This window comes from Mauremys reevesii, linkage group 8 (genome assembly GCF_016161935.1).
Source record: "Mauremys reevesii isolate NIE-2019 linkage group 8, ASM1616193v1, whole genome shotgun sequence".
Lineage (NCBI taxonomy): Eukaryota > Metazoa > Chordata > Testudines > Geoemydidae > Mauremys > Mauremys reevesii.
Genome location: NC_052630.1, coordinates 45037075 through 45064916, shown reverse-complemented (window position 1 = coordinate 45064916; position 27842 = coordinate 45037075). Strand labels below are relative to the sequence as shown.

Genomic DNA, 27842 nt, shown 5'->3' with positions numbered 1-27842 from the left:
AAACAACAGGCTGCTACCTCTCAAGCTAGAAGAAAAGCTGAGACAAGATGGGTGAGGTAATTGGACCATCTTCCGTTGGTAAGAGAGACAAGCCACCTTGTCACCCACTTTGTCTCTCTAATATTCTGAGACCAACATGGCTACACTAACACTGCATACAAAAGAAAAGCTGTCATCTCTAGACCCCTTATCTCCTCTCTAGGGTGCAACTAGCCAAAAGAGGGCTCACTCAGTATGCATAATGCTGAAAATCATTCATAACTTGCTTTATTTAAATTATTTTCTTCACATACAGCTGCCTAAAGCATTTTCAAGGAGTGTTAGCTGAAGGGTGAGTTTGAAGGGGGTAGTAAGAAGCTGTATTTGAGCTAGCAGGAGATGAAAAATGGATTAAAAATAATCCTCAAGTAACTAGCAGGGTTTCTTCAGATACCTAAAAGGATGGCAGGGCATTTCTAATGTAAGTTGTGCTTTCTCCGAACCAAAGTTATAGGTAGGATAGAAAGACAGGGTTTAGACCAGAAGCTGGTTGCCAACTTTTGTGATTTTTTTACCCTGCTCTTGGCCCTAATTTTAAAAACAAGTTTTGAGGCCTTAGAGGTATGGAGAAAAGCTTGAAAATGTGACCTGTGTGTACCTAACATGTGCAGACAGCAAAAGGTGAATACAGTGGGCTCCCAATGGATTGAGTAAAAAAATAACATTATTTAGTTTAAAAAAATCCCATGTATGTGACGTGGTGTGTGTAGATTGGCCCTGGCCCCCTAAAGCAGGCGCAGCTTCCACGTGGGCTAGGGGCACTGGCACCAGCAGTCACTATTGCCACTGTCATACTAGGACCCCGAGGCTCAATGGGCCCATTGCTAGCTTCCCACCCAGCCCGCTCCCGCTGCCACCACCACAGCGCCCGGAGAGCGGAGCTAGGCGGTGGGCGTGTCCTGCCGGCGCAGTGGGCGTGGCGTGGCTGGGTGGCTCCGCCCTCGGGCGCGCTGGGCACTGGGCATGCGCGCCGCTCAGCCCGGTCCGTTACCTGTCAGCGGCCGCGGGATGGAGGGGCTCATCGAGCTGGTGAACCGGCTGCAGGACGCCTTCGCGGCGCTGGGGCAGAGCTGCCTGTTGGAGCTGCCGCAGATCGCTGTGGTGGGCGGGCAGAGCGCCGGCAAGAGCTCGGTGCTGGAGAACTGCGTCTCCAGGTGAGGGGCGGCGGGGAGCCCGGCGGGCCGGGGCGAGCTCGGGCGGAGTCGGCTGCCGAGCCCATCGCCCTCCCCGCTTATCCCGCCTCTCGGCCCCCTCTGGCGGCCCCGACCCCCTTTATCACCCTCGCGCACCGCCAGATCTGCGGGCTGCTGCTCTGCCCCCCCTCAGCAATCCCCCAGCGCCCCCGAACCCGCAGCCTCCCCGGCCTCTCTACACCTACCGCTTCCTCCTGACATCCCCTGGCTCTCAGCCTTCCCTGAGCTACCTCTTGGCAATTACCCCTCTCACATCCCCTCGGACCGACAGCGCCAAATCCCTTCTGTGAACCCCCTCACCCCGCTGACATCCCTCCAAACCCACAGCTCCCTCCCTCGAATTGCCTCCCTGAAATACACCCCGCCCCCGGGATTGGCCTTTACTGTTAATGTTTGAGTCGGCAAAAGCTCTGGGGAGAGGTAAATCAGCGGAGGCTATAACATTTACAGCTCTTTGCAAAGTGGTTATGAAAATCCACTTGCCTGTCCTTGCTTTGAGACCCGAAGGGCCAGGGAGAGGTGACTTGGCCCAGATGGGTTGCTAGTTGAATTCTGCAAGGTTGAATTAAAGGGAATAGTGCAGGGAGGGATGGCCAGGGGATTTTGATATCTTCCAGTTAATGAAGGTTTGTTCACAGCCTGCAGAGGATGCTGTCAGCCAGCCAGGGATGCTAAGTCACACCAGAAAACAGCATCCACCCATGTCATTTATTTCAAGTTAAATGCTCTCATAAGCAGCCTTTATAAAACTGAGGAGTGGGGGGTAATAAAGAGAAGAAACATGTTGTAGTGTAGTGAATCCCATCCAATGAGAATCACAAATTTCCTCACAGGTGTCAGAAACAAAGGTTTTGTGTCTGTAAACACTGACGTGTATATATTGGAGAAATCCATGTTGTGCATGTGTTTTGGGGGTGTGTATGTTTCAGCCAAGAGAAACGTTTGGCCAAAGATCTGTAGCATTAAAATCACACAACTGACTTCACAGATCACGTCTGGAAATGGGCTATCATTTACCTTTCTTGTGCAGTTTATCTGTGCTGGAGATCCAAGAGGACGGTGTTGTGTTGTGCTAAATCTGTACTTCCCTCTGAGAAAGAGGCAAGGTTCCTGATGTGATTGCTATTGGGCACAAATATTATGCAGGAGTTATTCCCCATTGGCATATTTCACAACTTCCAGTGCTACAAAACTAATCAAGGGAATGTAAAATGATTAGGGGAATAGGGCGTTGTTTTTTTAAAAGGAGGACATAAAGTTTATTGGCCTTTAACTGAGCACTGTTTGGTCTCAGAATATTTATGAAGAGCCCATTTGTTTCTGTGATGTAGAAAAAAATCAGTATAACTTGGATAACATCAGTTAAAATCTTATTATGCTAGGATACTTAATAGTGATCTTTCTGGGAAAATATAAATGTTGAATAAACAACTATAAATACTACAACTGCCAGTCCCAAAAGTTCAAAAATCCTGGGATTGGTCCCCAGAACATGAGGTTTTTAAAAAAACAAAAAACACCCCGCCGCCAAGAGTTTAAAGCATGTTTTTGGACTGATTTATCACTTTTGCACTCCCCCTGCCCACCTGCAGTGTTTGTGACAATTGCAGTGTTGCCCACTTTCACGCTTATAGTAAAGAAGATCATTTTGATCTTCTAGTGAGAGCTCCTGCAGACAGGATCTTGAGGACCCATAGTGCTAAGCGCTTTACAAAATGTGGTAAGAGACAAAAACAACGAGGAGTCCCGTGGCACCTTAAAGACTAACAGATTTATTTGGGCATAAGTGTTCGTGGGTAAAAAACAAGAAGTGTGTTTTTTACCCACGAATGTTTATGCCCAAATAAATCCGTTAGTCTTTAAGGTGGCACTGGACTCCTGGCTGTTTTTGTGGATACAGACTAACATGGCTACCCCTGATACTTGTGGTAAGACAGTCTCTTCCCTGAAGAGCTTACCATCTAGTCTAGTGCAAAGTAAAGAGGTGAGTCTATGATGTGGGAGCTGCAACGTGGACTTGCCAGACTTATCTCATAGTGTTGTGATGGCTACAACTTTTTAATCCCTGCTGAGCTGGGCTGGATTTACACTGGTGACCTATCAGTGACAGGCTTTATAACTCCCTGGTACAGGGGTACTGGAACAATTTGTACAGTGGGGGTGCTGAGAGCCACTGAACCAAACTGTAAACCCCGTATATGATGGAAACCACTTCAAGCCAGGGGGTGAGGCTGCACCCCTAGCACCACTAGTTCCAGCACCTATGCACTGGGATGCCTAAATACTGATGAGAGTGAAGCTAAGTTTTTGGAAACAATAAGCTTATTAAATCCAGTTCTTACTTTTTGGAGTTTACACAGGCATGGGATCCTACCCGGACATAGGCATAATCTCCCATACATTGCTGTCAGTCTCACACATGCTAAGTGTGCTTCACCTTGTTGTGTCCAAGGGAAAGCTGCTACTAAACCCAATACAGACAGTGAAAATGTGACAGTAAATCAGGTATTAACAGAGCATTCAAATCCACATCAAATGTTTTGCAATATAAAATCAGTCCGTGGTCTTTACACTCCCTCACACATATATGTATTCTTTTTACATCAGCAGTTTTTGAACCCACAGCCTTCATAACCACAGTACAGACTATTCCACTTCAGCTATATCAGTAGCCTGTGGTGGGAAAGCATGTTGTTATCCTGTGTGCGGACCAGACCATGCCTGGAGATGTGACACATACGTTGCAAGTGGATTTCACAAGTGTTTGTGAGGCAGTAGTGGAATGCTGGGCATCAGGATTCTTACTTTCTCACCTTAGCACTGAGAGTAGATTGGGGACTAGTGGTTACAGACAGCGTAATTAAATGTGACAACGTCCCTGTTGGGGTTGTCTGTGGAGGCTGGATGTGGGATTTCTGGATGTAAAAGCATGAGCGCCTCTCTACCACTTGAGCAATCAGATTTTCTAGTGTGTAAGCACCATGGGTTGTGAATCTCTGTGGCCTGACTGCTAGGTACACTTTTTAGTGTGGAGTCCAGCAGCATCTAGTTTGCAGTAGCCCTTCTGAAAGGCTGTGTGTGAGAATGTCTGAGGCTTGGTTCTCTGTAAGACTTGGGTTCTGTTTCCAGCTCTTTTGAAGTGATTTTGTACAAGTTCTCCATTATCTTATCTGTGAAATGGGTGAATGATGCACATTGGTTTTGTCCTCTAAGGTAGCAGTATGAAGTTTGTTTAATAATGGAGATTGTGGAGGGCACAGAAATACTAATGGCAGTCAGTGGAAGTCTGGTCTCTGAACTTGCAGTTACAAACTACAAGCTTTGGAATTATGTGAAGGGGGCAGTGTGGTCTAGTGGATAGAGCACTAGACTAAGACAACCTGGGGTTCTGTTCCCTGCTCTGCCACATCCAGCAGGGTACTATCACTGTGGTGTGCCTCAGTTTCCTCATCAGTAAAATGGGAGTAATAATACTTGCTTCCTTTGCAAAGCACTTTGAGATGTACAGATGAAAAGTGCTGAGATAGGTGGTATTATTATTATTATTATTATTCTGCTTTCCCAAAACTGAGCAATGGCCAGAAATTCTTGTGTCATAATGAGAGAGCCTGTAGCAGGGCTAAATTTGTGTTACTTACTTTAAATGCACTATTGCCAATTCATGCAATTTCAACAGCAACATCACTGATAGCTAAGTTAGTACCCATTGAAATGCATAATGTTCACACTTCAGAGTCAGTATTTTGGAGCCAGTGCAAACTTAGGCAGACATTTCTGATTTGATTACACTTGGGACATATTTTGAAGGTTTTCTTTGCCAATGTAACTTCTAGAGACTCTCTTAAAACTCTGGAGAACAAAGGAGAGGTTGTCTGCGCCCCTCTGGCGAGTCCTTCCCCTGGGGGAGCATTTGTGCTACACACTTGGAGGAAACAGTATTGTCTACCATTGTCTGAGGAACGAAGACTGTAAGAACAACATGCATTCTTCCATTCTGCACCCCCCTCCAACACCAGTGGATAATTGCAATAAAAACGTGCACAAACTAATAACCAAGGAGTCTAGCAGTGTGGGAACCAGCAGGAGAGAGAGTCAAAGGCATAAAGAGAAATTAGGTATCTGATTGCCATTGCAAGTCAATGAGAATTGGGCACCCTAGGCTCAGATCCTCAAAAGCATTAGGGACCTAACTCCTGTTTAAATTGATGGAAGTTAGGGGCCCAAGTACCTTTGGGGATCTGGGCCTGGTGCCTGGTTCTGCATCATTGACTTTAGTAGGTGCCTGATCAAGGCCTGTACCCCATTTGTGCTTTTTGAAAAATTTTCCCTGGACGCTAATGAGTAATATATAAAAGAAAAATAATGGCAAGAGGGCAGGAAGCAAACTTGTAAATTGTACCTAATGTGAATAGTTTTCAGACGTTGGAAAAGCACAGCAGAGACTTGTTCAGAGGAGAGTCCATTCAGCAGAGTGAATTTTTTAAAATGGCAGCCCTCCTATGCTTATTGTGCTCTTCTCAGAGGCTCTTTTTTCAGTCCTAAGTGGAATAACCTTATTTTCTGACTTTTATGAATATTTAAGTATTAATAATTGGATTTCAAAAATGAAAGCTCTCTATTTCCTACTTTGCTTAATGTAATTGGCATGTGGCAAAGTAATTGCTTTATAAGGGAAGTGAACTTTTGATTATAATCACGTCATTCACAGTCAAACATACACAGCAGACTGTGCACTTCAATTTTCAAAGCCTGAGGTTCTGTTCTGTAATATGATTTTGCTGCCTTTTCAGAATCTGCCATTATTTCTTGATCATTTCCTCACCATTACTTATTCTTTAGGAGCAGTATGTGGTGTTTTTATTCTAGTTTTTGGTCCCTCTTATAAAACATGTACCAGTGCATGTTTCCCAAATTACAGCATTTCTTCATGTGCATATGTAATTATTTTACCTTGCAGTGGTAGTTGCTAATGCTAAAAGTCCTATATCAGATTGTGAGGGGAAGAAGAAGAGAGTTCAGCTGACTGTCAAAGCTATGCATTTGATATTTGCAGAGCAAAGACACCTGTTTAGTGGAGCTTGTGCATTCTGGGGAGGCATAGAGTACAATGGCTAATAACTGTAATAATAAATTGTACTGTCATAGGATTAACTAGTGAGGAATCTCCTAGAAAATTGGTAGCTTTTTCTCGAGCTTTTCAGACCAGAGAAAAACAACAGTAGATTCAAACTAAAATACAGGTCTGTATTATTATTATTTTTTTTATCTTAAGGATCTAATGGAAGTGGAAATCCTCTTCTTCAAACATGTCATTTCCCTCCTTTCCGTCAATTTAATTAAAGGATTGTACAGCTGTGGTTACTCCATTAATCTAGTTATCAAAATATTCCGGACTACTGAGAGAGTTGTTTCTGGGAATTTAAATATATATTCCACTGAGTAGAGGTCATGTGCATTGTCTAGTTCCCTATTTAATATCCTTCCAACATATCATATTTATAACTGTTCTACAACCTCTAAATGTGCATACGTGATATGGGTTACCTTGTTTTTTCCTTAAATATGAACTTGATAGATGTGGACGTTGAACTGCTATTCATGGATACAAGCTTAGAGAATTATTGATAGATGCAGTGTGTAAACACAAATAAATGTGTTCTTGACTATAATACATTCGACAACAAGTGATCAAATTGATTGATACTCTTCATGTAGAAGGCAAGTTTTTTTCCTTAGAATTTTCAGTTTAAGCAATCTCCTCCTTATTTTTGGCAGATACTCTTAATTGATTAGAATGCTTATCTTTTTTTAAGGAAACCTGTGTTTGACAATGAACAGTAAAGTTAGCTCTCTGACATGTAGTCTTGTAACGGAGGCTCTTAATCCAGTATTTAAGCAGTTTGTAGGAATGTTAAGTCAATATGTGCTAGCAGATAATGATATGTTAACATTTTCATAGGCCTTCTCTTTACAAAAAATAGCTTTCAAATGATCAGTTGTAAGGCAGTGTCATGTTATCTGACTTGAGCCCAGATGTGAATCATGAGAGTTCGATCCTTGCTCAGTTGGATTGTCAACAGTTCAGAATAATCAAAGAACACTTCTATTTAATGGCTATATAGAGGATACTCTTCATGTAACTTTCCTATCTTGTATAGGACTAGGATATATTGATTTTATAGTAACCACAAACTTAATATTTTAGGTCTGTTCAGGACCTAAATAACTTTTAAAACATGTAAGAGGTGTCTGTTAGCAGTCCAATCCTGCACTGTGCTGAGATCTCTAAGTTGCCCTTGAATCGAGGGCACTTATCATTTCACAGGAGGAAACTGCTGCCAGGTTTTTAAAGGTATATAAGTGCCTAGTGCAGGGGTTGGCAACCTTTCAGAGGTTGTGTGCCGAGTCTTCATTTATTCACTCTAATTTAAGGTTTCGCGTGCCAGTAATACATTTTAACGTTTTTAGAAGATCTTTCTATAAGTCTATAATATATAACTAAACTATTGTTGTATGTAAAGTAAATAAAGTTTTTAAAATGTTTAAGAAACTTCATTTAAAATTAAATTAAATTAAAATGCAGAGCCCCCCAGACTGGTGGCCAGTGCGAGTGCCACTGAAAATCAGCTCACGTGCCACCTTCGGCATGCGTGCCACCGGCTGACTACCCCTGGCCTACTGCGATTCTCGAAAGCATATAGGTACCTACAGCCTATTGATTTAAATGTCCCATTTGAAATCCAGTGGGAGGGAGGGTCCTAATGAGGTTACTTTGAAAGCACCTATCTGCATCTTGAGGCACCTAAGTACCTTTAAAAATGTAGTCCTCGCTGCCTCTCAGGATTGAGTCCTAAACATGGGGCTTGGGTTAGAGGGTATAAACAGGTTACCAGTGTCCTTTTCTTTTGTTCTCTCTAATAGGCATGCTCTGCAGGATTTCACTCCCATTAACTTCTGAAACATGTGACAGCCCACCCTATTCATAGGCCAAACAGAGGGGAAATCCTAGAAGAGCTTTTAAAGGAAAGATATTTGTAATGTTGCTACTTCTACTGTAAATACAGAGAGGAAGTGTGTAATGGTTACAACAGGATAGAGGTAGCCAGAACTCAGGGACTCTATTCCCATCTCTGCCACTGACTCATTGTGTGGCCTTGAACAAGTCACTTAACCACTCTGCTTCTGTTTCTGTGTCTGTAAAATGCATACAAGGGTGCTTGCTTCAAACATTAACCTTGACAGCACCTGTGTGAAGTCCTGAGATGCTGAGATGGAAGGTGGGGTATAAGAATTTAACAGTTCGTATCCAGGAATGTCATCTTTCATTTACATTAGTGTTTACAGCTGCCACATGAGTACTAGTAAAAGGACCCATTGATGAGCAAGTGTAAAAATACACTTGAACAAGGTGTTATCTAGGCTGATGGATTCTCTCTCCTTAAATGATACAAATTGTGATGAATAAGCCGTATAAGACAAATAACTTAGTTACGTTATGCAGATCTAAAAGCCACTATTACTTGATGAACGAGGTGTTTTGACACAAGCACCTAGCTTTTGGCATCCTTAAAGAATGTCAAAATCCAAACCCTTCCTTGGGTTTTTACCATATACTGGATTATCTTCCTGAAGCGTCATGCCTGTCCTTTCATAACATTGCTTCTGCAAATCCTCACAGTAGAAGTCATGTGCTTCACCATAGAACTAATTTCAAAGCAGTTAGTCATTAGGCTGCATGCACATGTCCTGCAGCTTCAGTGCTCTAGAACACACTACATATGATCACGCACATGACCATTACTGCTTTTTTCTACCCGTCCCGCCCCCTGCTTTTTGTTCCAGTCTATTCCCTCTGCTGCTCTCTCACCATTGATCTGGCCCTTGACACCTCTGCATTCGATTCACACTGCTTCAGCAAGGTGGAAAGCTTGGTTGTATTATATCTGAGTAATAGTATAATGTAGACAAATAGCATAGCTATACAATCACATGATTCTGATTGTCTAGTTATATAGTCTTTGATCTTTTACATTTATCTTCTTTTTCAAAATACAAAAACAAACAATGAACAAGATGTTTAATACAACAATCAGTGTTACTTGCAGGACCAAGGAATGTAAACATAAGAGACAGTAGCCAAAGGCAGAAAGCAATAGTTTCTTTTTCCTTTCTAATTGTGACACAGAGAAGCGTGAGTGCATGATCGTAAGATCAGAGTATATTAGCTACAAATATAACCCAAAGCATGTTTTGGTAATGACATTATGTATGAGTCATGTTGCATCACTACTGCATTAATACATTTTAGTGTTTGTTTCTCCATTTTGTGTCTCAGCAGTGATGTTGTTTCTCTGTACTAATACAGGTGTTTGCATGTGTCTTCTCTGGATAACTCCTAGTTGTGGTTCATCATATTTGTATTAAGACACCTTGACCAATAAACCAGAGGTCCCCAAACTGTTGGGTGCACCCCCTGGGGGGAATGGAGGAACATTTGGGGGCATGGCTGGGGCCCAGGCCAGCCCCCACAGAGGCAGGGAGGGAGCACCACCCAGCTCTGCTCCTGGCCGCGCCCCCGGCTGCCAGCCTCACCCCTGTCCCCAGCCGTGGCCACAGCCTCAGCTCCCTTACCCTTGTCCGTGTCCCTCCCTCCCGGAGCTGCGTCCTTGCTCCTGGCCCTGGATCTGGGGGTGGTAGTGTGTGGATGAGGTAAAGGGGAATATGAGGTGAAAAGTTTGGGGACCATTGTAATAAACAATAATTTATCCAACTGGTTAAATTTTTAGTGTAATCAAAGAATATTCAGCTACATTGTAAACTCTTTGGGTCAGGGACAAGTCTCTTTGTTTTGTGTTTGGTACAGCATGGTGGGGTCCTAGTCTATGACTGGGGTTCCTACATGCTACTTATATCATTGTATACCTATAAATATCATTGTATGGACTCCCTTTGTTTGGTAGCTTGATGGAGCTGTAAGGATTACTAGCAATCCTTTGGAGCTGCATGTCTCAGTATATAGTGTAAATACGTTTACAGTGGGAAAAGATTATTAATTTAACTGTGACCTTGTATCATATTTTTTTAATGAGTTGCACTGAAATGAACAAGGCAGCATTATTTGATTAGAGATGTGTAAAATCCCATTTATTTATGTGCCAGGCTTTGAAGTACTGCCAGACTCTGTCTGTGATGGCCCTGGGGATGTGAGATAAGATCGATGACATAGTCTCATCATATGAGGATGATAACACTCTTTCTACTCCATTATTATCTCTGGAAGATGTTAAATAGAAGCGACTGAAGATAGACATTTTAAAATGAGCAGGCCCAGATAGCTTGCATCCAAGAGTTTTAAAAGAGCTGGCTGAGGAGCTCACTTCATCATTAATGTTGTTTTTTCAATAAGTCTTGGAGCAGTGCGGAAGTTCAAGAAGACTGGAAAAGAAAGGTAATACTATGCCAATATTTAAAAAGGGTAAATGGGATGACCGAGGTAATTATAGGCCTGTCATCCTGACATTGATTCCGGGCAAGATAATGGAACAGCTGATATGGGATTTGATTAACAAAAATTTAAAGCAGGGTAATGTAATTAATGCAAATCAGTATGGGTTTATGGATAGTAGGAAACACTATTTCACTAGGAGGGTGGAGAAGCACTGGAATGGGTTACCTAGGGAGGTGGTGGAATCTCCATTCTTAAATGTGTTTAAGGCCCAGCTTGACAGAACCCTGGCTGAGATGATTTAGTTGGTGTTGGTCCTGCTTTGGGCAGGGGATTGGACTAGATGACCTCCTGAGGTGTCTTCCAACCCTAATGGTCTATGATTCTATGAAAATAGATCCTGTCAAACTAATTTGATATCTTTTTTTTGATGCGATTACAAGGTTGGTTGATAAAGGTAATAGTGTTGACTTAGTATACTTAGACTTCTGTAAGGTCTTTGACTTGGTACTGCATGACATTTTGATTTAAAAAAACTAGAATGGTATAAAATTAACATGGCACACATTAAACAGATGTGGCAAAAGAGCTAATGTGATCTTGGGATGCCTAAACAGGGGAATCTTGAGTAGAAGAAGAGAGCTTATTTTACCTCTGTATTTGGCACTGGTGTGACCACTGCTGAAATAGTGTATAATGTATAGTATATGAATAGTGCCCACAATTCAAGAAGGATGTTGATAAATTGGAGAGGGTTCCGAGAAGAGCCACAAGAATGATAAAGGATTAGAAAAATGCCTTATAGTGATAGACTCGTAAGAACATAAAACGGCCATCTTGGGTCAGACCAAAGGTCCATCTAGCCCAGTAGCCTATCTTCTGACAGTGGCCAATGCCAGGTGCCCCAGAGGGAATGAACAGAACAGGTAATCATCAAGTGATCCATCCCCTGTCACCCATTCCCAGCTTCTGGCAAACAGGCTAGGGACACCATCTCTGCCCACCTTGGCTAATAGCCATTGATGGACCTATTCTCCATGAATTTATCTAGTTCTTTTTCGAGCCTGCATAGAGCTCAATCCGTTCAGCTTAACGAAGGAGATTAAGGGATGACTTGATTACAGTCTATAAGTATCTACTTGGGGAACAAATATTTAATAATTATCTTTTGCAGTCTAGCAGAGAAAGGTGGAACACAATCTAGTGGCTGGAAGTTGAAACTAAACAAATTCAGACTGGAAATAAATCATGAATCTTTAACAGTGAAGCTAATTAACCACTGGAACAATTTATTGAGGGTCGTGGTGGATTCTCCATCAGTGACAATTTTGAAATCAAGGTTAGATGTTTTTCTAACAGATCTGCTGTAGGAATTTTTTGGGGGAAGTTCTGTGTCCTGTGTTATTGATACAGGAGGACACACTAGATCACAGTTGTTCCTTCTGGTCTTGGAATCTATGAATCATAGCTGTAGATAACAGGGAAGTTTGAAGCACTCTTAAACTTAGCACTTCTAGCATCAATGCCATGCTTCTATAATTTGACTGAGAAAACTTTGCTTGGTGTTAATTTTAACATTTAGCTTAATATTTCTGCACCCTAATATGTAAATAGATTTTCTTCCACAAAAATAAGGGGGAAATTCAGTTGAATTCAATGGGAGTTTTACCATTCGCTTCACTACAGCCAGAATTTCAGTCTGAATATCACTTTGAATATCAACAAAGTTTTTAAATGTAAATTGTATCTATCGTAAGGTTTGATTTGTTTGCTGTTTATTGCACAGATTTTTAACACAGTAATTTCTAGTATTTGGGATATTTTGTTTAAAGTGCAATAGCTATTAATTTCTGTTTTTAATGAATTAAACAGTGGCGAATGCATAATGCTTTATGGTAGATATTTTAAACTTCTGTATCAGGGTGGATTAAAAGAGCTATATTCCAGACTTGTCAAGCAGACAAACTGGATCCACCAAAGAAAGTTTGTTACACACTCCATAAGGGGCACTGTGGGATCCTCGTCTGACATCTGCAGAGTTGCTACATGGTCATCTATTAATTCTTTCACTAACCGTTACAAAAGAAATGCCCTTTCTTACTCAGGCCTGGTCCACACTAGGACTTTAATTCGAATTTAGCAGCGTTAATTCGAATTAACCGTGCACCCGTCCACACCACGAAGCTATTTAATTCGACATAGAGGGCTCTTTAGTTCGACTTCTGTACTCCTCCCCGACGAGGGGAGTAGCGCTAAATTCGACATGGCCATGTCGAATTAGGCTAGGTGTGGATGGAAATCGACCTTAGTAGCTCCGGGAGCTATCCCACACTGCACCACTCTGTTGACGCTCTGGACAGCAGTCCGAGCTTGGATGTTCTGATCAGGCACACAGGAAAAGCCCCGGGAAAATTTGAATTCCTTTTCCTGTCTGGCCAGTTTGAATCTCATTTCCTGGTTGGACATCGGGGCGAGCTCAGCAGCACCGGCAACGATGCAGAGCTCTCCAGCAGAGGAGTCCGTGCAATCTCTGAATAGAAAGAGGGCCCCAGCATGGACTGACCGGGAAGTCTTGGATCTGATCGGTGTGTGGGGCGAGGAGTCTGTGCTTTCGGAGCTGCGCTCCAAAAAACGGAATGCAAAGACCTACGAGAAGGTCTCCAAAGCCATGAGAGACAGAGGATCCAGCTGGGATGCAACGCAGTGCCGCGTGAAAATCAAGAACCTGAGACAAGGCTACCAGAAGACCAAAGCGGCAAATGGACGCTCCGGAGCCTGCCACCACTGCCCCACCAGTGACCGTGGACTCTGACTATGGGATAGTGTCGACGGCCGGCGCGAGGGGCCGTGAAAACTGTCACTGCACCCCAGCAGAGAGCTCAATTACCCAAAAGCTCTCAGTCCATAAATTTTGAAAAGTCCCTACCTTTCTGGCTCACCCAAGCCCAAATCCCAGTTTCATCCCCCAATTGTGTTGTTGAGTATTAAAAGTAGTTTGCTGTTAATTACTGTTTCCGCCATGTTTCTTTGCAGAAGACTTTGTGTGAAGGGGGGGGGGGGGTTTGTAATTGTGTAGGACATTCACCATTACCAGGGTACAGACACAGGGGCAGGATCAGCAGCAGGTCACACACACAGTGCAGTCAGTAGGCACCCTGGTCGGTATGGGAGGTGGTTTCCAGGTTCTGTGTGGGTTGGGGGGGAACGTGACTTTGTAGCGGGGAAGGGCGGTTACAGATCTTATGCAGCGGTCCTTGTCCTGGACCGCAGAGTCACGCAGCAGAGGAATCTGTATCCGTCCTCCTCCGCCACAAGGTCACATAGCCCCCGCACACAGAATCCCAAAAAGGAGGAATGGCAGGCTCCGTTGAAACAACCAGTCCAGCACTGCGGACCGCTCTAGGAGCAGGAGCCTGTCATTCCTCGAGTTTAGAGGCGGTCTTTACATCACTGCACACCCTACCCAGCACAGTCTGCTTCCCAGTTTTAACCCTTTAACGCAAAGTCATTAATAAAGAAACCTTTGTTAAGTAACAATGGAACATGTATTTTATTTTTACACGTGTGTTGGAAGTGGGGGAAACGGGGTGAACGGGGTATGTAACTGCAGAGGATAGTCAACAGTAACTGGGTAAAGAAACAGAGGCAGGTTCAGCTTCTCTGTAAAGAAACTGAACAGTCACAGGTCACGCTGCTCGCTGGTACTTGAAGAGTTCCTTGTCGTTGTCCAAGGCGCCTGTATAGGGCTTCATGAGCCAGGGCATTAGCGGGTAGGCTGGGTCCCCAAGGATCGCTATAGGCATCTGCACATCCCCAACAGTTATTTTGTGGTCCGGGAAGAAACTACCTTCCTGCAGGTGTCTAAACAGACCACAGTTCCTGAAAACACGCGTGTCATGAACCTTGCCTGGCCACCCGACGTTGATGTTGGTAAAACGTCCCCTATGCTCCACCAGTGCTTGCAGCACCATTGAAAAGTAGCCCGATTTCTCAGCAGCTGACTGTGGAAGAGGTGGACGATAAGGTGCGAGGAGGTGAAAACGGCCATAACTGCAGGGGGCTCCATGCTTGCAGTGCTGTGGCGTCCGCGCTGTCACTGACCAGAAAAGTGCACGAACAGATTGCCTGCAGGCGCTTTCGGGGAGGGAGGGCGTGATTGACGGTTCAATGATGACAGTTACCCAAAACCACCCTCGCCACATTTTTTCCCCCAGCAGGCAGTGGGGGCTCTACCCAGCATTCCAATGGGCAGCGGGGACTGCGGGAACTGTGGGATAGCTTCCCATAGTGCACCGCTTCCAAAGTTGACGCTGGCCCCGTTAGTGTGGACTCACAAAGTCGAATTAGTGTCCTTAGTGTGGATACACAAATTCGACTTCGTAAGGTCGATTCCACAAATTCGAATTAAGTTGAATCGAACTACTCTTGTAGTGTAGACATACCCTCAGATACAGGTTTTGGACAGCAATAGGCTATATCAGGAGTAGGCAACCTATGGCACGCGTGGCTGAAGGTGGCTCGCGAGCTGATTTTCAATGGCACTCAAACTGCCCGGGTCCTGGCCACCGGTCTGGGGGGCTCTGCATTTTAATTTAATTTTAAATGAAGCTACTTAAACATTTTAAAAACCTTATTTACTTTACATACAACATTTGTTTAGTTATATATTATAGACTTATAGAAAGAGACCTTCTAAAAATGTTAAAATGTATTACCGGCACGTGAAACTTTAAATTAGAGTGAATAAATGAAGATTCGGCACACCACTTCTGAAAGGTTGCCTACCCCTGGGCTATACTATGCATGTGGGACTTGGTTCATGAAGCCCCAGAATTCTAGGCTATTAGGATTCTGTGTTGGTAGGCAAGGATTAATGGACTGGGACTAGCAGCAGCTCAACCTCATTAGTCTTCCTGGAAACTAGCTTGGAGAACATAAAAGGAGTAGAAAGAGGAAGTTACATTCTCCAGCCACTCCCGGCACTTAAGAGTCATTCTGAGGGAAGCTGGTCTGTAGAGGAAATCATTCTAAAACAATTGTTTGGGGTGCGGGGAGGGTTGTGCATGAGCTCTGAGAAAAGGGCATTTGGAAGTTGTTGGGTTTTTTCCCCCTTGAATAAAGGAGAGAAGAAAGGACTTTTGTTTGCTTAACCCTGAGGCGAGGGAGTTTGGGACTTGTTTGCCTTGACTCTGGGGAGAGGGATTTATGGGACTGGATTCAGCATAATCCTAGAGTATGTTTTGTTTCATTTTTTCCTTTTTGGTGTGCCTGGCCTTCTTTAGACTGAAGGACCACTTGCCCATATGGACATAGAATCCTTCAGTCTGTGTCTGGTTATTTTTCAGTGAGAATAAAGAACATTTCTTTCAAGGATTTTGGTGTAATGTTCCACTTTGCCCTTATGTTATTACTGATTGTTCATATTCTGACCCTATTGTATGAGATGTCCTGGCAATTATGGCCAAAGCAATGGATGTCACATATGGGAGAGAAAAATTAATTCCCTTGCTGGTAACTGTGGTTTCTCATTGTAGGCAGCCATTGGTATGGCTTGACCAGACCTACCCTATGTTAATGTTATGCCATGGTAGTAATTCAGTTTTAGGGTTGCTGGGAGATAGAAATTGAACTTAAAATTTTGAATGTTACTCATCTCTTGAGCTTGCACTAGTCTTGTCTCATCAGCCTCAGTAATATCCTGAGGTTCATGCATGCAGTACACCAGTGTGCTTTGCAGCTGCTGGAATGTGCAGGATAAGTGAGATGTGAATGTCTAGTATGAGAAAAAAATTATGTGTTTAAAACCACCCTGCTTTTATTGATCCAACCTCCTGAAAGCTAGGCTGCCTTAGTATTGCAATTCCCACTGTATGGGCTTTGGAAGGAGAGAGAAATTAGAACCAATAATATTCCAGCCTCTCAAAATGACCTGTAATAGCTTTTCCATACAAACGTGTGGCAATTTTATGGTCTGACACCTCATGATCTACCAGAGGCAGAAGCAAAAGCCTTCATGATATTTTAATGACGCAAAGGTCCCATTTCTGCTCCTGATTGAAAATGAAATATCAGACCTTCCACCATATCATTAATTAAAAATTCTGTATTGGCTGATCTGGGTCTCAAAGCAGTGTACATTTTTGGGAGGGTTCATATTTGGAGCAAAAGAAGGATATAGTTTTGTCAGAGGTTTTGATGGTGGCACTGAGATTTGAGATGTTAGAATTAGTCCTGGTGGAGCTGGGCTTGTTGCCAAGGTACATATAAAGTGATCAAAGGTGAAATGAGTGATAGCCATTCATGATGTGGTGGTTCAGCTTATGAAATTTATATCATCACGACATTTCTGGGAGGTTGTGTGCACATACTATTTTTTCATGTAATTATTGAAAACAGGAAATTCAGTAAATTATGTGTAAAAATGACTTTTGAATGAAATAAAGGTCTGAGTCAGAAATTACTAAAATAAACATTCAAATAAAATACGGTAACTATGGATGATAATGACAACTTCTGTACAGAATACTGATGTGATGTTGGGTGACGCAGGTATTTTTGCTCTCCCGTACTTGTACTGAGGTGCAAAATCTCACTGCATTTGTATTTATTTTTTTAATGCCATACTTCTGTGCACTAACACCCTGTGCAAATTAGCCTTCTAATGTGAGTGAACATTTTGGTGTTAAGAGAACATGAAGGCACATATTTTACTCTTTAACATAGACATTTTAAGACTTCCTGATTTTTTTTTCTACTTGAAATTGGTGGAGGACACCATCTGAACAGTCGATAACAGAAAATTTTACTTTGTCTTACAAGAAAAAGGAGTAGTTTTGCAGAGTTGATACGATGTTGTAATGTTCTGGATGCCTGCCATAGAGTAGGTCTGTATGGTGCATACAGTAGTTTGCTTACTAGGCTCTACTGGCAGCATCCTGATTGGTTAGTGCAGCAAATAAAGGCACAGCTGAAGTAGAATCAGCATGAACAGAGCAGTGTTTCATCTCACCTCTTTATCTCTGTGCTTTCAGCTGGCATGTTGTCATCACTGTCATGGGATTGCTAGTGTGCAGCCCTCTAAACATTATCTACACCAGGGGTAGGCAACCTATGGCACGCATGCCAAAGGCAGCACGCGAGCTGATTTTCAGTGGCTCTCACACTGCGTGGGTCCTGGCCACCAGTCCGGGGGGCTCTGCATTTTAATTTAATTTTAAATGAAGCTTCTTAAACATTTTAAAAACCTTATTTACTTTACATACAACAATTGTTTAGTTATATGTTATAGACTTATTGAAAGAGACCTTCTAAAAATGTTAACATGTATTACTGGCACGCAAAACCTTACGTTAGAGTGAATAAATGAGGACTTGGCACACCACTTCTGAAAGATTGCCAACCCCTGATCTAGACTCTTTGAAAGCTTTCACTTATGTAAAGTCAGTGAGCTTTTAACATAAGATTTTTCATACTGGAAAGTTGTTTTTTCTTACGTTTTCCAGGCTTTAGTGCATGCTTGAATGTGATCTCTTTATTTGTGCGGAAACGTAACTGATAAGGTAGTGTCAACATTATTAACGTATAGAATTAGCATAGTGGTACCAACAAGGATGTGTGTGTGTTTCATTTTTTCCAGGTTTCTATTTAGGGGTCCCCCCCGCCCCGGAGTAATTGTTTTCTCCACTTGTCCTTGACTGTTGGAGAGCTCCATCACTGAGAGTGGAGTAACTTTTGGCATTAATTTCTCAACAGCTCTAGTACAAGCCCTTAAGGGGAGAAGTAGTAATTGCTGGCCAGTCTGTGGAGCAGGCATGAGTTTTCTGAAGATACTTGGTTTCTAGGGGACACTTCAGCCAGCCTCTGCCATCCAGAGATCAGGAGGGAAATGTGACCACAGAGGTTTCTAAGCGTGCTTCTGTAAAGCATCTCCACCTTCCTGCATGTATAGGACCTTAACTTTTGCTCCTCCCTCAACAACCATAGAATTAAATAGGATAATTAGGAAGGTACCCAATTGTGATGATTAGGATTCTTTATTCTCGCCATTTAAGCTCACTAGGAAGCTGTTTTTGGACTTACCTCGCATCTCCTACCTAGAGTAATCTTCAGGCACACAGTGTGCTCACTGTCACATCTCTCTTCCACTGTCCTTAGGACTTGTATCCTTGGTCTCTTGGTGCCATGAGGAAAGCATCTCCAAAGAGAGGTTCCAGGTGCTAGAAGGTGGTGCTGTGAAATAGCCTAGCTCACCTTTTTCAAAGGAAAGGGTGGTGCTTTCCAGACTGAGGTTTCCTTCAGCCACTTCTAGGCAATTTGCCTCTGAGCACTTGAGAGGAACTCAGATACCACAATGTTGGGTTCAGCATATATAGCTGGACAGATTGGCCGATTGTCTCCATCAGAAGAAGAGGACACTAACAGTCCAGAAGAATGGCTGGAAGGCTTGGGGCCTTAGTTTCTCCATCTACTAGGGAAGTGACAAAATCATTAGTGAGTTTTAGGAATGACAGGATGCACAATTTTTCCTCCTCAGAGCTGTGTGCAAACTGTATAGCTAAGTACAATTATGACCTCTGGTACTTGCTGCCTGTCATTGATTGAACAAGTATCCGAGGGGTAGCCGTGTTAGTCTGTATCCACAAAAAAAAACAATGATGAGTCCGGTGGCACCTTAAGGACTAACAGATTTATTTGGGCCTAAGCTTTCGTGGATAAAAAACCCACTTCTTCAGATGCATGGAGTGAAAATTATAGATGCAGGCATAAATATACTGACACATGAAGAGAAGGGAGTTACCTTGCAAGTGGAGAACCAGTGTTGACAGGGCCAATTCAATCACGATGAATGTGGTCCACTCCCAATAATTGATGAGGAGGTGTCAATACCAAGAGAGGGAAAATTGCTTTTGTAGTGAGCCAGCCACTCCCAGTCCCTATTCAAGCCCAAATTAATGGTGTTAAATTTGCAAATGAATTGTAGCTCTGCAGTTTCTCTTTGAAGTCTGTTTTTGAATTTTTGTTGTTGAAGTATGGCTACTTTTAAATCTGTTACAGAATGTCCAGGGAGAGTGAAGTGTTCTCCTACTGGCTTTTGTATGTTACCATTCCTACTACAGGACAGGCCCAACAAGGAAAAGAACAGAACACCACTGGCCATCATGTACAGCCCCCAGCTAAAACCTCTCCAGCACATCATCAATGATCTACAACCTGTCCTGGAAAACGATCCCTCACTCTCTCAGACCTTGGGAGGCAGGCCAGTCCTCGCTTACAGACAGCCCCCAACCTGAAGCAAATATTCATCAGCAACTACACACCACAACACAGAAACACTAACCCAGGAATCGATCCCTGTAACAAACCCCGTTGCCTACTCTGTTCCCATATCTACTCTAGCGACAGCATCAGAGGACCCAACCACATGAGCCACACCATCAGGGGCTCATTCACCTGCACATCTACTAATCTGATATATGCCATCATGTGCCAGCAATGCCCCTCTGCCATGTACATTGGCCAAACTGGACAGTCTCTACATAAAAGAATAAAAGGACACAAATAACACATCAGGAATGGTAACATACACAAGCCGGTTGGAGAACACTTCAATCTCCATGGACATTCTATAACAGATTTAAAAGTAGCCATACTTCAAAGAGGAACTGCAGAGCTACAATTCATTTGCAAATGTAACACCATTAATTTGGGCTTGAATAGGGACTGGGAGTGGCTGGCTCACTACAAAAGCAATTTTCCCTCTCTTGATATTAACTTGGTATTGACTCATCAATTATTGGGAGGGGACCACGTCCAACTTGATTGAATTGGCCCTGTCAACACTGGCTCTCCATTTGTAGGGTAACATCCTTCTCTTCATGTGTGAGTATATTTATGCCTGCATCTGAAGTAGTGGGTTTTTTACCCACGAAAGCTTATGCCCAAATAAATCTTAGTCTTTAAGGTGCCACTGGACTCCTCATGCTTTTTTTTTTTTTTTTAAATGGATTGAACAGTCATTTAGTTAAAATTATCCTTATCTGTAGAAGGCAGATTAACCCTGAAAGATCCCTGTTACTGCAAAATTTAGGCCAATTTCAAAGAAATCATGAACTGGTCACTAATTGTATTACAGCAAAGACACCAGAGCACCATATCTGTTCCCTGCAGGTTACTGCACCAAGGCCCTGGGTAATTGGCTTAAAGATTTGGGAGATAATCCCCCTTTCCCCTCCCCAAGTCCAGTAATCCTCCATAGTCTCTTGCTTCACTTAACTTGCTCTCAAATTTTCTAGGCAAGGTAATTTGGTTGCTGCTAAACTTCAGTATTAGAGTTAGAGCGTACTTAGTATATAGCCATACTACAGATCCATCTGTGTTAGAAATGCAGCATTTTATATCCACCGATATGAAGGTTTGGGAAATTTTATTGATTACTGGCACTATTCCAAAAAAAACCTACCTTATATTTCTGTGCAGGGAAAATTAATGGTTGAAATACCACTAAAGACTATTATATCAGGAAAAATAGTATAGAAATGTCCACTGGGACTGCTACATTGAAATGGAATGACAAAACATTGGAAAAAGGGGCAATTAAATATCAGTAACTAGGCAAGAACTCAGTAATGACAAAAATAGGTCTAATGAGCATGAATGCACTTGTCAGAGCACTGGTTTGATCTGGAGAATGTATATACTTTTGTAGAGTTACTGGACAAGACCGGTATATGCTAGAAAATCTATCTGAACAAAGCAAATGTTCTGTACCATAGCTTACTGGACCTGTTACAAACGTAACATTGTACAAGTGTTATCTCCGTAGTGGCATTTTTTGGTGAGGGGAAACTGTGTTTTCACTTGCTTTGTAGTCATGAACTGTGAAACTATGGCATGTTGCCTTTTAACTTGTTTGCTTGCAAGTGTTAGTGATGACAAGGCTGTTCTGCTATGCTGCTTTGTCGTGAATGTGAAGGTTGGAAATTTCAGTTAGAAATTGAACTGCCAGCCAAGAGCCTGTGCTGAGGGATGAAAACATTATCTAAGTTAGATCTCCCTCCCTCAATTATTTGTTGTAGAACATGGATCTAGCTAAAACTTATCCTACTTTGCAACATGTGAAAGGGTGCAGTGGAAAATTGGCAATACCAGGTCTTCAGCAAGCAAGAAGTTAACTCTAGCTTCTCTTGTGCACATAAGCAAAGGGAGAAGATACAAAAATCTGCATCAAGGCAGGGCTCCAGACCTAGGCTTTCAGGACTCTGTTGAACCCAAGGCTGGGAGTTCAGTTTTGGTTATGGTGTAACTGGTTTTGATTTATGGTTATAAGGTTTTGCTCCTGATAAGACCTTACTGATTACTGATGTTTTATTCCTGCAGAGCCCCACTAGTTTCCATGTCTTCTGTCTTAGTTCTATGGAGTTGTTTGTATTGCTTTTTAGTTTCAAAACAAGGCAATAAAAGAAAAATGAAAGCAATTGCAGTACTTACATTTAAGTGTAAATTTTCCATGTAGAAATGGGAGATGCACTAAAATATTTGTGCTGCTTGCAAGTGAAGGTGATGGTGTTGGGTTCCAGTTTAGTAGCTTGTTCAGATAAATGTGTTGGCACTGGATATGAAATACAGTAGGTACTTTTGCACAAGATATTGCTACTTTGAAATCAGTACAAGCTAATGTTCATAGTGTGCCATGTTGAAAAAGTGCAGAACAATGAGTAACACAGTGGAGAAAGTCCAGTTAAAACTGTTGATTTTGACACAATTACTTCCTATTGCAATTAAAGCTACATTGTAGCATTTATCAGCTCTCCGGGATAAAGGCATGCACAGTGTTGCTGTAACAGTGTTGTTTATGTGTGGAATTCATAACATCTTGGTGCATAGGTGAAGGGATTTCTTTTGTTTGTTTGGGTGGAAAAACCTTTGCACTTAAAACAGCTATTGCTGTTAGGCAATTTGAAATCCCATTGAAAGTCTTTGGGATTTAAGGTTAAGGTGCTTTTAGAAAATTGGATTCAGGAGCTTATGGAAACGTTTATCCAGAGTTAATATTTCTAGATCCCTTGTAAAGCAGGGAATTGTAAATATATTTACATAGGAGGGGACCAGTTTGTTGGAGAAGATTAAATACTCTATTTTCTGAGAGGACAGAAATTAATTGACTTTTATATTAGTGTTTATTCTTTGTTTTCAAGTCAATTGACTGCATGTAATGAGATGATTTTTTTCCTCTCTTTATAGCTGACTTTCTGGAATTTCCTTCCCTCAATTTGAAGAAGTGCCCATACAAACCCTTCATGAATTCAGTAGTAACTGTCATGCCATTGGCACTTTATATGGACTGACAAGCAAAATGAACTTTAGTGATTCCTTTAGGAGGCCAAGTTTGAGTTTTAGTTGCCTATTCATTACCACCCTTCTGCTTCAATGAACACTTCTGGGGGCTTTCCCATATCTTTTTCTTTGCTACAGAAAATACTTCAGATTACTGCTCTAGTGTGATGAATGCAAACACGTTATTTAATCTTCAGTCTCCTGTTGTCCTTAAAACCCCTTAAAAGGTGTTCTCATTAACTGTTTTTTGTCAAGGCTGAATCCCCACTCTGTCACTCTGAGTGTAGAAGGTGGGGGCCCTCAAGGATTCTAAAAATTAATACTTGCTACTCCAGGCTTGTATTACACTTCCAAGGTTACAGCTTTTCTCTGACCTTGGCTTGGTAAACGCTGCCACCACCCAAATGCAAAAAACCTCCTTTGAACCTAGGAAGGAGCACTTGGGAATTCCTCCCTGTGGGGTATCCTCAAGCCTCCCCCCCCCCCCCGAGGGAAGAGCTTAGAAAGAAAACAAAGGAAATTAGCTGTGGCTACCAGCTAATCAAACAACATACACAAACCTCTTAGGACACCAAAAATCCAATCCAGTTCTTAAAAAAGGTACCGGTAAATTTTTTATTAAAAACAAAAAGGGAAAAATACATCTGGAACTTAGGCTTTTTGCTAGATCTTAAAAGAAACAATTACAAAAATTAAGCACCCAAAATAGCTTTCTTAGAGGTTCAGCTTAAAGGTTACAAGCAAACAAAAGCATCTGGGGTTAGCACAGAGGAGACCACAAGCCAATAAGAAATAAAAGAAATAACCCTAGTCGCGTCTTTTTAGACATTCCCTAATTTTACTTGCATATCTGAGGCTCCAGATAAGTAGGTTCGAGGTATGAATTGATAATCTGTAATCATACCTGGCTTAAAGCTGCTTACAGCATTACTGCTCTGTGTCCCTGCAGCCCAGAGAGCAACAGAGAAAGGGAAAGTTTCTTTCCCAAATGTAAAAGTTCTAGCCCTCCCATTGGCTCTTTTGGTCAGGTGCCCACTCCTTTTCTTTTACCTGTGGGCTTGTTAACCCTTTACAGGTAAAGCAAGCAGAGAACAGCTACGGAGAGGGATTTTACAGCTAAGTGGCTGGCTGGGTATCCATCAAAAGCCTGGTCTACACTAGGCGTTTAAACCGGTTTTAGGAGCGTAAAACCGATTTAACGCCACAACTGTCCACACTAGGAGGCACCTTATATCGATTTTAATGGCTCTTTAAACCGGTTTCTGTACTCCTCCCTAACGAGAGGAGTAACGCTAGTATCGGTATTAACATATCGGATTAGGGTTAGTGTGGACGCTGATCGACGGCATTGGCCTCCGGGAGCTATCCCACAGTGCACCAGTGACCGCTCTGGACTGCAATCTGAACTCGGATGCAGTGGTCAGGTAGACAGGAAAAGCCCCGCGAACTTTTGAATATTTCCTGTTTGCCCAGCGTGGAGCTCCGATCAGCACGGGTGGCGATGCAGTCCGAAATCAAAATAAAAAAAGAGCTCCAGCATGGACGATGCGGACGTGATCGCTGTAAGGGCAGGCAAATCTGTTCTATCAGCGCTCCGTTACAGAAGACGAAATTCAAAATCATTTTTTAAATATCTCCAGACAGACGCCATAGCAGGGACTCAGCGCACTGCTGCGTGGCAAGTGTAACGGAAAGCCAAAGAATCAAATGGACGCTCATGGACTGGAGGACTCAAGCTATCCCACAGTTCCTGCAGTCTCTGAAAAGCATTTGCATTCTTGGCTGAGCTCCAAATGCTTCTAGGGTCAAAAACAGTGTCCGCGGTGGGTCAGGGCATAGCTAGGCAATTTACGCACCCCCCCACCCACCCCCAGAAGTGAAAGGGAAAACAATCCTGTCTTGACTCTTTTACATGTCACCCTATCTTTACTGAATGCTGCAGATAGACGCGATGGTGCAGCACTCAACACCAACATCCTTGCTCCCCCCCCCCGCCATGGGTGACTGATGGTACAATAAGACTGATACCCATTGTCATCATCAGCCTATTGGCACATGGGGCAGTGCAAAAGGCCTGGTAACCATGCGTACTAGCATCGGTCAGGTCGATCAAGGGCGCCTGGCCCTAATTTTTCCTGGTAGATGGTACAATATGGCTGATAACCATCATCATCATAGCAACAGGGGGCTGAGCTTCATCAGCCCCCACCCTTCATGTGTAAAGAAAAGATTCAATTGCCCCTGGACTAGCAGCAGGATGCTGGGCTCCTCTCCTCCACACTCCTTAATGTCCTATGTGGACTATCATAGCAACTGGAGGCTGCCTTCCACTCATTTCTTACTAACAAGTATTCCTGCATTCTTTATTACTTCATCACACAAGTGGGGGGACAATGCTATGGTAGCCCAGGAAGGCTGGGGAAGAATGGAATGAACAGGTGGGGTTGTTGCAGGAGCACCCCCTGTGAATAGCATACAGCTCATAATCTATGCAGGATCTGACACAGAGCAGCTGTGCTCTCTGGTTCTCTGATACAGTGGTTCTCTAGTACACTTGCCCATATTCTAGGCAGGACTGATTCTATTTTTAGATACCAAAAAGGAGGGATTGACTCAGGGAGTCATTCCCAATTTTGGCTTTTGCGCTCCTGGCTAAGAGCAGCCAGGGGCACTTATGACAGCAGCAAATGGAACAGTGCAAAAGGACTGGTAGCCATGCCCATCTTATTACCAATTTATGGTATGGTAGATGGTACAATATGGCTGATAACCATCGCTGCTATCATGCAAAAGCAAAAGCATGCAGCTGTGTGCCACTGCTGAATCGCCTCTGTGAGCGGCATCTAGTACACATACGGTGACAGTCACAAAAGGCGAAACAGGCTCCATGATTGCCATGCTATGGCATCTTCCAGGGCAATCCAGGGAAAAAAAGGCATGAAATGCTTCTCTGCCGTTGCTTTCCCAGCGGAAGGAGTGACTGACGACATTTACCCAGAACCACCCGCGACAATGATTTTTGACCCATCAGGCACTGGGATCTCAACCCGGAAATTCAAAGGGCGGGGGGAGGCTGCGGGAACTATGGGATAGCTACGGAATAGCTACCCACAGTGCAATACTCCAGAAATCGACGCTAGCCTCGGACCGTGGACGCACACCACCGATTTAATGTGTTTAGTGTGGCCGCGCACACTCGATTTTATACAATCTGTTTTACAAAACCGGTTTATGTAAATTCGGAATAATCCCGTAGTGTAGACGTACCCAAAGAGAGCTTACCCCCCCCACCATGTATCACAGTTTCACTATGCATATCTTGGCTTGTGTTTTTCAATGTATTGTTCTCTCTTTATAATTCATGGGTGTCAGTTACCATGGGCAGAATCAGATTGAAATAAACCCCTGTGGTTTTTGGCCCACAGGATTCCAGTGTAGTTCCTTCTCTCTGTGCAGTCTGAAAGGGTGTTTGAGGCTTGTTCTGCTGTTGTCATAAGCAGTTATTTTCCTCAGTGACCAAGAAGAGCTACAATGGCTCATTTAAACTGCTGAAGTAATGGAGCTGTGTGGTAGCTCCCCTTGAACATGGAACCTTCAGATTTGAGAGATCTTAAAAATCTTTAAAAATAATTATAATACATTAGAAGACTCCTATGCTTTAAAATTGTTATCATGATTATGACAGTGGGAGACCTAGTTTATTGATTTAAATGATTTAGCAGTTATTTTAAATCCCATATTGTAAATTTTATGTGATATCAGAGAAGATCAAACATTGGTTTCTAGCTACAGCCGTTTTTTTCCAACAGCAATACCCTGCAAAAAGCAAAAACAAAACATGTTGGAACTGAAGTGAAAAAAAAAGCAGAATATTAATCACAATGGTGTGATTTAAATTTTGTTTTACAAGGTTAGATATCTCAAGTTACCAGCACTAGAAAAAATGTTGAATGCAATTAGAAATCTGAGATTCCAAGTCCTGGTTGCTTGTAATATGTCTGTTTCAAACTGTCACTTATCCTTTGGACCACTAGGGGTTTTCTGGTACTATATCCAGACCTCATGTGAGTGTCAATTTTTCAGTCCCAGATTCCCTGGATGTCCTTCATTGATTGAACGTCAGTCAGCCAGAGACAGATTCTAAAGGGGCTACAGGCACAAGACAGGTAAACCTGCCTTGTGACATCTGGTAAGAAAAAAAGCCTGTTGAGGTAAAGATTTAACCTCCAGCAGTCCTCTGACGATAAATGGCAACATGTTGTGAATACGGCTTTTTTAAATATTGCTTTAGATCTTCCTGTGGTTTCATTGTTCTTTTGTAACTTGGATTTTTACACAGGAATTACACACAATCTGAATCTGTCAGATGTCTTCTGCTTATATGTATCTGCATGTAGTAAAACAGCCTTCGCTCAAATTTTCCATTTTAAAATGTGTTCTTGGCCAGATAGCTTATATTGGAAGTTTAGACTTAATAGACACAGAGAGAAAGTACAGTAACCACTAGCTTATGCAGTAAAATGTAAATACTTGCATAGCTCTTTGGGTAAAGAGTTTTTTGGCTCTGAAAATATTTCACTCTGAAAATAGCTGATTATATTCTAATGGATCACTGCATTCTGTGGCTTATGCATTATTTAGACGATGCAGTTGGAGACTTGGCTGCCTGCATGTCATTGGAATTTGGTGAGACACTGATGTATTCAGCAATGGGGGAGGCAGTGTGCCTTTAGGAAGATTGTTCTATCATACTCCGAAGCACTTTATCTGAGAACTATGTTGCTGGTAAACTAATGCATTTGAATAATGTTCATAGTACATTTGAATGAAAA

The 27842-nt window shown here is 42.6% G+C and overlaps 1 protein-coding gene across 8 annotated transcripts in view; it reads left to right on the top strand.

Annotated features, from left to right (window-relative positions):
- Positions 1–1025: 1025 nt before the first annotated feature.
- The window catches only part of DNM3 (dynamin 3), a 335748-nt gene continuing 308931 nt past the window's right edge, over positions 1026–27842 (top strand). For all 8 annotated transcript variants that reach the window (XM_039483543.1, XM_039483538.1, XM_039483539.1 and 5 more), the window contains exon 1: positions 1026–1193. In XM_039483543.1, coding sequence (XP_039339477.1) covers positions 1048–1193 — 146 coding nt within the window. In that variant the 5' untranslated portion in view covers positions 1026–1047. The remainder of the gene's footprint in view (positions 1194–27842) is intronic.